Source organism: Dendrobates tinctorius, unplaced genomic scaffold (genome assembly GCF_039654945.1).
Source record: "Dendrobates tinctorius isolate UK_male_01 unplaced genomic scaffold, ASM3965494v1 ptg000516l, whole genome shotgun sequence".
NCBI lineage: Eukaryota > Metazoa > Chordata > Amphibia > Anura > Dendrobatidae > Dendrobates > Dendrobates tinctorius.
The window spans coordinates 148,205-164,320 of record NW_027362175.1 but is presented as its reverse complement, the minus strand read 5'-3'; the positions used below and the strand labels follow the sequence as shown (position 1 = coordinate 164,320).

The 16,116-nt window shown below is 44.0% G+C and overlaps 1 protein-coding gene across 1 annotated transcript in view; it reads right to left on the bottom strand.

Moving 5' to 3' along the window:
- CCNB1IP1 (cyclin B1 interacting protein 1) overlaps positions 1–16,116 on the bottom strand; it is a 73,957-nt gene that overhangs the window by 45,501 nt on the left and 12,340 nt on the right. The window contains exon 2 of the mRNA XM_073565008.1: positions 4,652–4,985. Within this exon, the coding sequence (XP_073421109.1) occupies positions 4,652–4,985 (334 nt within the window). The remainder of the gene's footprint in view (positions 1–4,651; positions 4,986–16,116) is intronic.

Genomic DNA, 16,116 nt, shown 5'->3' with positions numbered 1-16,116 from the left:
AAAAGTCGTGCCAATACGACCCATGACGCCTACGTAGGCGTCATGGTATAAATCACGTTCCTGCGGGTCGGGTGTCCAGGGTCCTGAAAGGTCACCCCACCCGCAGATACAGGAGGCTTTGTGCTTCACCCCAGGGGGTGGCTTTGCCCGTGGCTACGATCGCTCTGATTGGCTGTTGAAAGTGAAACAGCCAATCAGAGCGATAGTAATATTTCATCAATGAAATTTGATGAAATATTATAATCCAGCTATGGCCAATGCTGAAATATCATCGGCCATGGCTGGAGACAGTTATCGGAAACCCCCCACCGACTGACAGCGGCGATCTGCCGCCAGCATCTGCTCCCCCTCCCCTTCCGAGTCCCGCTGTCGCTCCCGGTGTACCTCCGCGATGGATCATGGGTACCGTCATCTTCCAAAATGGCCGGCGCATGCGCAGTGCGCTCACCGAATCTGCCACCCGACAGATTCATTCATTACATTTTGATCACTGTGATAGATCCTATCACAGTGATCAAAATAAAAAAATAGGAAATCACCACCCCCCTTATCACCCTCCTAGGTAGGGACAAATAATTGAATAAATAAAATATTTTTATTTTTCTATTAGAGTTAGGGTTAGAATTAGGGTTAGGGTTGGAATTAGGGTTAGGGTTGGAAATAGGATTAACATGAGGGTTAGGGGTGTGTTGAGGTTAGTATTGGGATTAGGGTTAGGCTTGTGGTTAGGGTTGGGATTAGGGTTAGGGGTGTGTTGGGGTTAGGGTTATGGTTGGGATTAGGGTTAGGGGTGCGATGGGTTTAGGGGTGTGTTGGGGTTCGGGTTTGGATTTACAATTGAGGGGTTTCCACTGTTTAGGTACATCAGGGGGTCTCCAAACGCGACATGGCGCCAAAATTGATTCCAGCCATTTTTGCGTTCAAAAAGTTAAACGGTGCTCCCTCTCTTCCAAGCCCTGACGAGTGCCCAAACAGTGATTTACCCCAACAGATGGGGTATCAGCGTACTCAGGAAAGATTGCACAACAACTTTGGAGGTCTAATTTCTCCTGTTACCCTTTGGAAAATAAAAAATTGGGGGCTAAAAAATTATTTTTATGGAAAAAAAAAATGATTTTATTTTTACAGCTCTGCGTTATAAACTTCTGTGAAGCACTTGGAGGTTCCAAATGCTCACCAGACATCTAGATAAGTTCCTTGGGGGGTCTAGTTTCCAAAATGGGGTCACTTGTGGGGGGTTTCTACTGTTTAGGCACATCAGGGGCTCTGCAAACGTAACATGACGCCGTAGACTATTCCATCAAAGTCTGCATTTCAAAATGTATTCCGAGCCCTGACGTGTGCCCAAACAATGGTTCCCCTCCACATATGGGGTACCAGCGTACTCAGGACAAACTGGACAACAACTTTTGGGGTCCAATTTCTCCTGCTACCCTTGTGAAAATAAAAAATTGCAGGCTAAAAAATCATTTTTTGAGGAAAAAAAATGATTTTTTATTTTCACGGCTCTGCGTGGGGGTTCAGAGTGCTCACCACACATCTAGATAAGTTCCTTGGTGGGGTCTAGTTTCCAAAATGGGGTCACTTGTGGGTGAGCTCCAATGTTTAGGCACACAGGGGCTCTCCATACGAGACATGGTGTCCGCTAACGATTGGAGCTAATTTTCCATTCAAAAAGTCAAATGGCGCTCCTACCCTTCCAAGCCCTGCCGTGCGCCCAAACAGTGGTTTATGACTACATATGAGGTATTGGTGTACTCAGGAGAAATTGACCAACAAATTTTAGGTTCTATTTTATCCTGTTGCCCATGTGAAAATGAAAAAATTCAGGCTAAAAGAAAATTTTTGTGAAAAAAGTACTTTTTCATTTTTACGGATCAATTTGTGGAGCACCTGGAGGGTCAAAGTGCTCACTATGCAACTAGATAAGTTCCTTGTGGGGGGGGGGGTCTAGTTTCCAAAATGGGGTAACTTGTAGTGGTGCTCCAATGTTTAGGCACACAGGAGCTCTCCAAACGCGACATGGCAACCGTTAAATGTTCGAGCATATTTTCCATTCAAAAAGTCAAATGGCACTCCTTCCCTTCTGAGCCCTGTCGTGCGCCCAAACTGTGGTTTATGACCACAAATGAGGTATCGGTGTACTCAGGAGAAATTGCCCAACAAATTTTAGGATCCATTTTATCCTGTTGCCTATTTGAAAATTAAAAAAATTAAGAGAATTTTTATTGGAAAAATTAAAATGTCCGTTTTTTCCTTCCACGTTGCTTTAGTTCCTGTGAAGCACCTGAAGGGTTAATAATCTTCATGAATGTAGTTTTAAGTAGCTTGAGGGATGCAGTTTTTAGAATGGTGTCACTTTAGGGTATTTTCTGCCATATAGACCCCTCTCAAAGTGACTTCAAATGTGAGGTGGTCTCTAAAAAAACTGGTTTAGAAATCGTTGGTCAACTTTTAACCCTTATAACTTCCTAACGAAAAAAAATTTTGTTTCCAAAATTGTGCTGATGTAAAGTAGACACGTGGAAAATGTTATTTATTAACTACTTTGTGTCACATAACTCTCTGGTTTAACAGAATAAAAATTCAAAATTTGAAAATTGTCAAATTTTCAAAATTTTCGCAAAATTTCTGATTTTTTAACAAATAAACGTAAAAATTATCGACCTAAATTTACCATTAACATGAAGCCCAATATATCACGAAAAAACAATCTCAGAACCACTAGGATCCGTTGAAGCGTTCCTGAGTTATTACCTCATAAATGGACACTGGTCAGAATTGCAAAAAATGGCCAGGTCATTAAAGGGAATTCGTCACCCCTTTTTTGCGAAATCATATAATGATATCATTCAATTGTGTGTCACATAAGGATTCTCTTAGTACTTTTGCTTCCCCCTGACCCCACACCTTTCATGCATAAATACCTTGTTTATATCGGTTCAGATGTACTGTATGTAAACTGCCGCTGTCCGGTCCGCTGGGCGGGGCTTATTCACCTGCTCCCCCCTCCCTGTCTTGTTCTACGCATTTCTTCTTGTGAAGAGCAAGACAGGGAAGGGGGAGCAGTTGAATAAGCCCCGCCCAGCAGACCGGACCTCGGCAGTTTACATACATCTGAACCGATATAAAAAAGTATTTATGCATGAAAGGTACGGGGTCAGGGGGAAGCAAAAGTACTAAGAGAATCCTTATGTGACACACAATTGAATGATATCATTATATGATATCTCAAAAAAGGGGTGACAGATTCCCTTTAAGGTCAAAATACGTTAAGTCATGAAGGGGTTAAAAACCTTACTTTTTTAATGCCCAGAGAAAAAGTCGGGCAATTTAACAGGTGGTTCGGGGGAGATTAAGGAAACATCTGTGGTACCCTCACTCCGGGCCCCAGAAGGTAAACAACCCTGAACGGCGTCAGCAACCTCCCTCTGAACTTGTTGATGCGACTGAGCCAGGATTCGCTGCTCCACAGACAGTTTTTGCATCATTTGAGTAAAGGTATTCACTTCCTCAGAGAAAGCATGCAGCGTATCCATGACCAAAGGAAAAAAAAAGTGCAAAACCTCATTTAAATGTTTGGGTCAGCTATAATGTCAGGATATCCAGAACTGACATCAGCCAGTGTCTGGACCCTGAGAAACCCGCGCTTCTGCAGGGGCTTACCGGGGTCCCTAGGGAGAGGAGTACGTCCCAGAGGCTGTGTACTAACAGGACCTGTACCATGTGACTACCAGGGGGCGGGGCCTCCCGCAGGTCTCCCAGAGAAAGCAGGAGCAGAGAGAGATTGCTTCAGGCCAGATAGGACCTGAAACACCTGACTGCTGGGGGTGTGGCCTAAGCTCCAGAGAGCTAGGAGCTGAAGAAAACTCCTAGAATGGTAACTACGGGACAAAGTGCAGGGCAAGAACCCTGTCCAAACCATGACAGGCTGGGCAAGCACTTTAGCAAGCTGGAAAGACCCCAAGGCAAATGTTTGGATTTGTTTGTATGTCTGTAAGCAGCTTTGTGGTAGTGTGCTTTGGGGTAGTGTGCTGCCACCTGCAGGTAATTTGACCTTTCAAATGGTGTATCATTAGTTTGTGTGGGTGGAGTATGAACAGAGCAAGTGTGCAATTCAATAGGCAGCGCATGTTTATAAATGTGTTTGCCTATGTGCTTCACCTGCAGTGAAGCGTGTAATCCTCCAATTTGGCTAAAATAGGCTGGGCCAGCTGGAAAGCCCCCAAGGCAAACGTTTGGATTTGTTTGTGATATTTGTTAGCAGCTTTGTGGTAGTGTGCTTTTGGGTACTGTGGTGCCACCTGCAGGTCATTTTTCTTTACTGCAGGTTTATGAAAATTAATGTTTAAACTGTATTTTGTGTTCAAATCGTGGATGTGTGGATTACTTGGCTATTTTCTTGCTGAAGGGGGCAAGTTTACCTTTCAAATGGTGTATCATTTGTGTGTGTGGGTGCAGTATGAATGGCGATACAAAGTAATCAGCGAAAAACAGTGTTTAGAAATAATAGAATAGATTTAGTTCAAGCAAATAAGAGTCATTGTGCATTGTATCGTCTACATACCAATATACTGATTCTATAATTTAGAATGTGAAATATATATATATAACGTATTCTTATGTATTTAATCCTCGCCCTTATGATTACCCATTGTAAATCCAAAAGAATGTTCCTGCTGAGCTCTCTCTCTGCTTGCAGAAGCCTCTCGGTTAGCCACAGCAATATTACGCAGTCGTACTCCATCATACATTCCTTGCAGCTTATTATACTGGCGGTTCCGCTCCATTAGCTTTTCTGACAGTTCACTATATTTTCTTTTGTATTCCTCCAAGATTTTCTTCAGTGAATTCACTTCCCCCTTCATGGATACTAATTCTGAATCCTTGCTTTGAATTTGATGAGCATAAAGTTTTTCCACTTGCTTCAGATGTCCTTCTGCCTGGCTGTAGTTATACTCCTGATACAATCGCTCCTGGTAAACCTGGTTACAAATTCAAAGGTTGGCCTAAGTCAGTGATGGTGAACCTTTGGGCACTCGGTCCCTAAAACTGCAATCTAAAACCCACTTATTTATCGCAAAGTGCCAACACGGCAATTTAACCGGAATACTGATGCTTTAGATAAGAAAAACAACTCCTACATTAGCGCGCTATAGCAAAGATCTTGTACGCCCTGCACTTTAAGCCTAAGATACTAGCCACCGATTGCAGTGGAGGTCTGTTCTTGAGAATGCATAGGATTTTTATTCAAAAGTAAAATTGCCACATACTGTATGATGCTCTATACTGTATAATGGCCACACATAATGCTCCATACTGTATAATGGCCACACAATGATTCATACTGTATAATGGCCCCACAGTGTTCCATACTGTATAATGGCCCCACATGATGCTGCATGCAGTATAATAGACCCATATGATGCTCCATATTGTATAATGGCCACACATGACGCTCCATACAGTATAATGGCCCCATATGGTGCTCCATACTGTATAATGGCCACACATGATGCTGCATACAGTATAATGGCCCCACATGATGCTCCATACTGTATAGTAGCCCCACATGATGCTCCATACAGTACAGTCATGGCCAAAAGTTTTGAGAATGACACAAATATTATATTTTCACATGATCTGCTGGCCTCTGGTTTTTATGTGTGTTTGTCAGATGTTTTTATCACATACAGAAATATAATTGCAATCATATTATGAGTAGCAAAAGGTTATATTGACAGTTACAATGAGTTAATGCAGCAAGTCAATATTTGCAGTGTTGACCCTTCTTCTTCAGGACCTCAGCAATTCTCCCTGGCATGCTCTCAATCAACTTCTGGATCAAATCCTGACTGATAGCAGTCCATTCTTGCAAAATCAATGCTTTTATTTTGTCTGAATTTGAAGGTTTTTGTTTGTCCACCCGTCTCTTGATGATTGATCACAAGTTCTCAATGGGATTAAGATCTGGGGAGTTTCCAGGCCATGGTCCCAAAATCTCAATGCTTTGTTCCCTGAGCCATTTAGTTATCACCTTTGCTTTATGGCAAGGTGCTCCATCATGTTGAAAAAGGCATTGTTGATCACCAAACTGCTCTTGGACGGTTGGGAGAAGTTGCTCTTGGAGGACATTCTGGTACCATTCTTTATTCATGGCTGTGTTTTTAGGCAAGACTGAGAGAGAGCCCATTCCCTTGGCTGAGAAGCAACCCCACACATGAATGGTTTCAGGATGCTTGACAGCTGGCATGAGACAAGACTGGTGGTAGCGCTCACCTGGTCGTCTCCGAATAAGCCGTTTTCCAGATGTCCCAAACAGTCGAAAAGGGGATTCATCAGAGAAAATGACTTTACCCCAGTCCTCAGCAGTCCACTCCCTGTACCTCTTGCAGAATATCAGTCTGTCCATGATGTTTTTCCTGGAGAGAAGTGGCTTCTTTGCTGCCCTCATTGAGACCAGGCCTTGCTCCAAGAGTCTCCGCCTCACAGTGCGTGCAGATGCACTCACACCTGCCTGCTGCCATTCCTGAGCAAGCTCTGCACTGCTGGTAGCCCGATCCCGCAGCTGAAACACTTTTAAGAGACGGTCCTGGCGCTTGGTCTTTCTTGGGCGCCCTGGAGCCTTTATGGCAACAAGGGAACCTCTCTCCTTGAAGTTCTTGATGATGCGATAGATTGTTGACTGAGGTGCAATCTTCCTAGCTGCGATACTCTTCCCTGTTAGGCCATTTTTGTGCAGTGCAATTATGACTGCACATGTTTCTTTAGAGATAACCATGGTTAACAGAAGAGAAACAATGATGCCAAGCACCAACCTCCTTTTAAAGTGTCCAGTGGTGTCATTCTTACTTAATCATGACAGATTGATCTCCAGCCCTGTCCTCATCAACACCAACACCTGTGTTAATGGAGCAATCACTGAAACGATGTTAGCTGGTCCTTTTAAGGCAGGGCTGCAATGATGTTGAAATGTGTTTTTGGGGATAAAGTTCATTTTCTAGGCAAATATTGACTTTGCAAGTAATTGCTGTTAAGCTGATCACTCTTTATAACATTCTGGAGTATATGCAAATTGCCATTAGAAAAAATGAAGCAGTAGACTTTGTAAAAATTAATATTTGTGCCATTCTCAAAACTTTTGGCCATGACTGTATAATGGCCCCACATGATGCTCCATACAGTATAATGGCCCCACGTGATGCTCCATACAGTATAATGGCCCCACGTGATCCTCCATACAGTATAATGTCCCCACGTGATGCTTCATAATATATAATGGCCCACGTGATGCTCCATACTATATAATGGCCCCACATGATGCTGTATACAGTATAATGGCCCCACATGATACTGCATACTATATAATGGCCCCACACGATGCTGCATACTGTATAATGGCCCCACATGATACTGCATACTATATAATGGCCCCACATGATGCTGCATACAGAATAATGGCCCCACATGATGCTGCATACAGTATAATGGTGCCACATGATGATACATATTGTATAATGGCCCCATATGATGCTGCATACACTATAATGGCCCCACATGATACTGCATACTATATAATGGCCCCATATGATGCTGCATACAGCATAATGGCCCCACATGATACTGCATACAGAATAATGGTGCCACATGATGATACATATTGTATAATGGCCCCACATGATGCCCCATTCTGTATAATGGCCCTACATGATTGATGCTGCATACAGTATAATGGCCCCACGTGATGTTGCATACAGTATAATGGCCCCACATGTTGCTGCATACAGTATAATGGCCCCACATGATGCGGCATAGTATAATGGCCCCACATGATGCTCCATACAGTATAATGGCCCCACGTGATGCTCCATACAGTATAAAGGCCCCACATAATGCTGCATAGAGTATAATGGCCCCACATGATGCTGCATACAGTATAATGGTCCTACATGATGCTGCATGCAATATAATGGCCCCACATGATGCTGCATACAATATAATTGATGCTGCATACAATATCATGGTCCCACATGATGCTGCATACAGTATAATGGCCCCACATGATGCTGCAAAAAGTATAATGGCCCCACATGATGCTGCATGCAGTATAATGGCCCCATATGATGCTCCATACTGTATAATGGCCACACATGATGCTGCATACAGTATAATGGACCCACATGATGCTCCATACTGTATAGTAGCCCCACACGATGCTCCATACAGTATAGTGGCCCCACGTGATGCTCCATAAAGTATAATGAAAAATGATGATGATTGACCTCATGGAGATCAACATCTGACACTGCGGAGACACCATCACGTGTTTCTCAACGCAGTGATTCTAGAGCACTGCCCCCATCCCTTATGGGAAATATGTAAAACATGCAAAACAGAAGCCGCGGAGACACCATCACATGTTTCTCAACGCAAGCAATGACTAGCCAGGTCTTTCACCGGGAAGGAACAACCACGGGAAGGGCAGTCTCCAATGAAGGAAACCACCTATGCCAAAACATGGTATCCATCCACAGACAGCTGTTTCGGGGTATTTGCCCCTCATCAGTGTGGAGTAGGAAACTGGCTAGTAGGAGCAATGCCTAGTGGAAGACTATGAAAAATGATGATGATTGACCTCATGGAGATCAACATCTGACACTGCGGAGACATCATCACGTGTTTCTCAACGCAGTGATTCTAGAGCACTGCCCCCTTCCCTTATGGGAAATATGTAAAACATGCAAAACAGAAGCCGCGGAGACACCATCACGTTTCTCAACGCAAGCAATGACTAGCCAGGTCTTTCACCGGGAAGGAACAACCACGGGAAGGGCAGTTTCCAATGAAGGAAACCACCTATGCCAAAACATGGTATCCATCCACAGACAGCTGTTTCGGGGTGTTTGCCCCTCATCAGTGTGGAGTAGGAAACTGGCTAGTAGGAGCAATGCCTAGTGGAAGACTATGAAAAATGATGATGATTGACCTCATGGAGATCAACATCTGACACTGCGGAGACACCATCACGTGTTTCTCAACGCAGTGATTCTAGAGCACTGCCCCCATCCCTTATGGGAAATATGTAAAACATGCAAATCATCATCATTTTTCATAGTCTTCCACTAGGCATTGCTCCTACTAGCCAGTTTCCTACTCCACACTGATGAGGGGCAAATACCCCGAAACAGCTGTCTGTGGATGGATACCATGTTTTGGCATAGGTGGTTTCCTTCATTGGAGACTGCCCTTCCCGTGGTTGTTCCTTCCCGGTGAAAGACCTGGCTAGTCATTGCTTGCGTTGAGAAACACGTGATGGTGTCTCCGCGGCTTCTGTTTTGCATGTTTTACATATTTCCCATAAGGGATGGGGGCAGTGCTCTAGAATCACTGCGTTGAGAAACACGTGGTGGTGTCTCCGCAGTGTCAGATGTTGATCTCCATGAGGTCAATCATCATCATTTTTCATAGTCTTCCACTAGGCATTGCTCCTACTAGCCAGTTTCCTAATCCACACTGATGAGGGGCAAATACCCCGAAACAGCTGTCTGTGGATGGATACCATGTTTTGGCATAGGTGGTTTCCTTCATTGGAGACTGCCCTTCGCGTGGTTGTTCCTTCCCGGTGAAAGACCTGGCTAGTCATTGCTTGCGTTGAGAAACATGTGATGGTGTCTCCGCGGCTTCTGTTTTGCATGTTTTACATATTTCCCATAAGGGATGGGGGCAGTGCTCTAGAATCACTGCGTTGAGAAACACGTGATGGTGTCTCCGCAGTGTCAGATGTTGATCTCCATGAGGTCAATCATCATCATTTTTCATAGTCTTCCACTAGGCATTGCTCCTACTAGCCAGTTTCCTACTCCACACTGATGAGGGGCAAATACCCCGAAACAGCTGTCTGTGGATGGATACCATGTTTTGGCATAGGTGGTTTCCTTCATTGGAGACTGCCCTTCCCGTGGTTGTTCCTTCCCGGTGAAAGACCTGGCTAGTCATTGCTTGCGTTGAGAAACATGTGATGGTGTCTCCGCAGCTTCTGTTTTGCATGTTTTCCATACAGTATAATGGCCCCACGTGATGCTCCATAATATATAATGTCCCACGTGATGCTCCATACTATATAATGGCCCCACATGATGCTGCATACAGTATAATGGCCCCACATGATGCTCCATACTGTATAATGGCCCCACATGATGCTGTATACAGTATAATGGCCCCACATGATGCTGCATACAGTATAATGGCCCCACATGATGCTGCATACAGTATAATGGCCCCACATGATGCTGCATACAGTATAATGGCCCCACATGATGCTGCATACAGTATAATGGCCCCACATGATGCTGCATACAGTATAATGGTGCCACATGATGATGCATACTGTATAATGGCCCCACATGGATGCTGCATACTGTATAATGGCCCTACATGATACTGCATACAGTATAATGGTGCCACATGATGATGCATACTGTATAATGGCCCCACATGATGCCCCATTCTGTATAATGGCCCTACATGATTGATGCTGCATACAGTATAATGGCCCCACGTGATGCTCCACACAGTATAATGGTCCTACGTGATGTTGCATACAGTATAATGGCCCCACATGTTGCTGCATACAGTATAATGGCCCCACATGATGCTGCATACAGTATAATGGCCCCACATGATGCTGCATACAGTATAATGGCCCCACATGATGCTGCATACAGTATAATGGCCCCACATGATGCTGTATACAGTATAATGGCCCCATATGGTGCTCCATACTGTATAATGGCCCCACATGATATTGCATACTATATAATGGCCCCACATGATACTGCATACTATATAATGGCCCCACATGATGCTGCATACAGTATAATGGCCCCACATGATGCTGCATACAGTATAATGGCCCCACATGATGTTGCATACTGTATAATGGCCCCACATGATGTTGCATACTGTATAATGGCCCCACATGATACTGCATACTATATAATGGCCCCACATGATGCTCCATACAGTATAATGGCCCCATATGATGCTCATACAGTATAATGGCCCCACATTATGCCCCATTCTGTATAATGGCCCTTCATGATTGATGCTGCATACAGTATAATGGCCCCAAGTGATGTTGCATACAGTATAATGGCCCCACATGTTGCGGCATAGTATAATGGCCCCACATGATGCTCCATACAGTATAATGGCCAAACATGATGCTCCATACTGCATAATGGCCCCACGTGATGCTGCATAGAGTATAATGGCCCCACATGATGCTGCATACAGTATAATGGTCCCACATGATGCTGCATACAGTATAATGGCTCCACATGATGCTACATACAATATAATGGTCCCACATGATGCTCCATACAGTATAATGGCCAAACATGATGCTCCATACAGTATAAAGGCCCCACATAATGCTGCATAGAGTATAATGGCCCCACATGATGCTGCATACAGTATAATGGTCCCACATGATGCTGCATACAGTATAATGGCTCCACATGATGCTACATACAATATAATGGTCCCACATGATGCTGCATACAATATAATGGCCCGACATGATGCTACATACAGTATAATGGCCCCACGTGATGCTGCATACAGTATAATGGCCCCACGTGATGCTGCATGCAGTATAATGGCCCCACGTGATGCTCCATACTGTATAATGGCCACACATGATGCTGCATACAGTATAATGGACCCACATGATGCTCCATACTGTATAGTAGCCCCACACGATGCTCCATACAGTATAGTGGCCCCACGTGATGCTCCATACAGTATAATGGCCCCACGTGACGCTCCATAATATATAATGTCCCACGTGATGCTCCATACTATATAATGGCCCCACATGATGCTGCATACAGTATAATGGCCCCACGTGATGATGCTCCATACTGTATAATGGCCCCACATGATGCTGTATACAGTATAATGGCCCCACATGATACTGCATACAGTATAATGGCCCCACATGATACTGCATACAGTATAATGGTGCCACATGATGATGCATACTGTATAATGACCCCACATGGATGCTGCATACTGTATAATGGCCCTACATGATACTGCATACAGTATAATGGTGCCACATGATGCTGCATACAGTATAATGGCCCCAAATGATGCTGCATACAGTATAATGGCCCCAAATGATGCTGCATACAGTATAATGGCCCCACGTGATGCTCCACACAGTATAATGGTCCTACGTGATGTTGCATACAGTATAATGGCCCCACATGTTGCTGCATACAGTATAATGGCCCCACATGATGCTGCATACAGTATAATGGCCCCACATGATGCTCCATACAGTATAATGGCCCCACATGATGCTCCATACAGTATAATGGCCCTACGTGATGCTCCATACAGTATAAAGGCCCCACATAATGCTGCATAGAGTATAATGGCCCCACATGATGCTGCATACAATATAATGGCCCCACATGATGCTGCATACAATATAATGGCCCCACATGAGGCTGCATACAATATAATGGTCCCACATGATGCTGCATACTGTATAATGGCCCCACATGAGACTGCATACAATATAATGGTCCCACATGATGCTGCATACAGTATAATGGCCCCAAATGATGCCCCATTCTGTATAATGGCCCTACATGATTGATGCTGCATACAGTATAATGTCTCCACGTGATGCTCCACACAGTATAATGGTCCCACGCGATGTTGCATACAGTATAATGGCCTCACATGTTGCTGCATACAGTATAATGGCCCCACATGATGTTGCATACAGTATAATGGCCCCACATGATGATGCATACAGTATAATGGCCCCACATGATGATGCATACAGTATAATGGCCCCAAATGATGCTGCATACAGTATAATGGCCCCACGTGATGCTCCACACAGTATAATGGCCCCACGTGATGCTGCATACAGTATAATGGCCCCACATGTTGCTGCATACAGTATAATGGCCCCACATGATGCTGCATACAGTATAATGGCCCCACATGATGCTCCATACAGTATAATGGCCCCACATGATGCTCCATACAGTATAATGGCCCCACATGATGCTCCATACAGTATAATGGCCCTACGTGATGCTCCATACAGTATAAAGGCCCCACATAATGCTGCATAGAGTATAATGGCCCCACATGATGCTGCATACAGTATAATAGCCCCACATGATGCTGCATACAATATAATGGCCCCACATGATGCTGCATACAATATAATGGCCCCACATGAGGCTGCATACAATATAATGGTCCCACATGATGCTGCATACTGTATAATGGCCCCACATGAGACTGCATACAATATAATGGTCCCACATGATGCTGCATACAGTATAATGGCCCCAAATGATGCCCCATTCTGTATAATGGCCCTACATGATTGATGCTGCATACAGTATAATGTCTCCACGTGATGCTCCACACAGTATAATGGTCCCACGCGATGTTGCATATAGTATAATGGCCTCACATGTTGCTGCATACAGTATAATGGCCCCACATGATGTTGCATACAGTATAATGGCCCCACATGATGATGCATACAGTATAATGGCCCCATATACTGCTCCATACTGTATAATGGCCTTGCATTAAAAAAAAAAAAGCTACTCACCTCTGCCCTTTCCAACGCTGATCTGGTCTCTTCATCTATCAATCCTACCTGTGGGCACGCGCGCCATCTCGGCAATAGCACCGCCGCCACTGACCTCAGCCCGCGCACCATCCCCGTCCTGACCACGCGCAAGATCCCAGTACTCAGAACATGCACAGACTGATGGAATGGCGCTCGGTTTGATGGGAGAGTGCAGAGGAGAATGGCCGCAGCATCAGCACTAGTGATGAGGGTCCAGGAGATTACGAGCGGGCTGAGGAGAGTGATGGTGGCGCTAGTTTTGAAGAGATGGTGTGCGTGCCCACCGGGAGGGCTCTGCGTGCCCACTCTGGCACACGTGCCATAGGTTCGCCACCACTGGCCTAAGTGATGATACTAGATATACCATGCATAGGACAAAGACTTAGATTTATTAATAACAGAGTTATTATTGGAATTACACGTCATACTTGTCATTTCCTTACACCTTTATCAACACAAGTTACCAAACAAGTCTTGAAATGATTTCTAAAGAACTGTAACATTACATATTCATATCGTACTCATCTGTATTTTTCATATTCAAAACAATGTCTCCGCCAAGTACAGTTTGATTTAAAAACATTATTGCTTTACTCACACTAACTCCGAGGCCAGCGATGTGTCTTCGCCCCGGCTCCTGATGTCTGTTATTGTCTGTAGCGCTGACATCACGTCAACAGTGCTGCAGCCGATCAGTGATCTCAGCGGCTCTAATTGGCCTGTGCCGTCTACGCAGGCAGGGAGGCTAAGCTCACTGATTGGCTGCAGTATTGATGTCAATATAAGGGTATGTGCTTTCAAAGTTTTTATCAGGCGTTTTCCACCTGAAAAAGCGCTGCAAAAAATAAAAATAATGTAAAAACGACAATGCTGTGCACGTATGCAGTCTTTTGTCACTTCCTTTCACCTTTTCTGCATTCGGAAACCATGAAGAGGCTAAAAGAAATAGCATGTTAACACCTCAGTAGATAAAAAAGATACCAGGGAAGAGCTGTCGCAAATAAAATAAATTACAAAACCGCTTCAGAAGAAAGATTAACGGCTTTTTCCTAATGTGGTTATGTCTAGAAAAACCTCGGCCAGTGTGCTGGCCTCCTAAAGGGAACCTGTCAGCAGGATTGTGCACAGTAACCTAGTATCCTACAGACAGTGTCAAGTGGGCGCCGTTATACGGATTATACCTTGGTTGATGAAATCCGTCTTGTGGTTGTTGTTTAATCTTTATTTTCAGTTTTGAGTTAATGATATGCCCGTGCTTCGGGACTGGGCTCTGTGGAGGTGGGGGGCTTATGACAGGTCACTGATCCCTCAGTGACCTGTCCCCTATTTTACAAACTGTATATCTTACTGTTTTGCAAAAAAAAAATTACGTTTATCATGCAGATGCCTGCGCTGCACAATGATTGGATCTATAATATCCATATGATGGAATCCATGAACAGAGAAGAGGGTCTCTGGAATGTTTTTGTGTAAAGACATAATTCTGATAAACAAAAATTCGAGACTAGTACGACCTTTAGACCACAAGCTGGGTGTCAAAAGTGTTAACTTAGCCAATTAGATGTATGTATGTATGCTAATGCCAGCATATATTTAGTTAGAAGATGAGACAATTATATTATTACAATGCATGAATACTAATAACTACTGAATACTAAGACTGTCAGTGTGGTTGTCTTATTTTTGTAAATGTACTTTGATTTTACAATTTAATTTGGAGCAGACACAAGGTCCCAGAACATCCCACAATACGTGCAGATGACAGTCATATACATTTCTTTAGAAAAAAAAATATAATTTCTTCCTTAAATTAGTGTCGGCCGTGTCTGCGCAGCAGCAAAATACTGAACATGATAGATTCTACTTTGCAGGCATGCCAGGACCATTTTTGCTGTAGACACTTTTTTTTCTTCTAGCAATATCATGCTGGCGGTGGCCCATGCGCAGCAGCACCTATCGCGTTTCTGAACTACGCTACTGCGCAGGCACGGACGGCGCCAATTTAAGGAAGAAATTTTTTTTTCTAAAGAAATGTATATGACTAAATAAAATAAAAATATGGATATTATAGATCCGATCATGGGGCAGCGCAGGCGCCGCCTGCATGATGAATGCAATTTTTTTTTCAAAACAATAACATCTACAGTATGTAAAATAGGGGGCAAGTCAGTGAGGGATCAGTGACCTGTCATAAGCCATCATTATGAATACCTAATCAGAGCACCATATAAAGTCCCCCCACAGGCCGCCCCGGAGCACGAGAGTATCATTAAGGCCGGCGTCACACTAGAGAGAAATCCAGACGAGTGCTATGCGAGAAAAATAATCGCATAGCACTTGGACCAATGTTAATCTATGGGGCAGCTCCCATCATCCTTTTTTTTCGTGTGAGAGAAATCGCAATACAAGTCTATGGGTGCGAGAAAAAAACGGATTACACA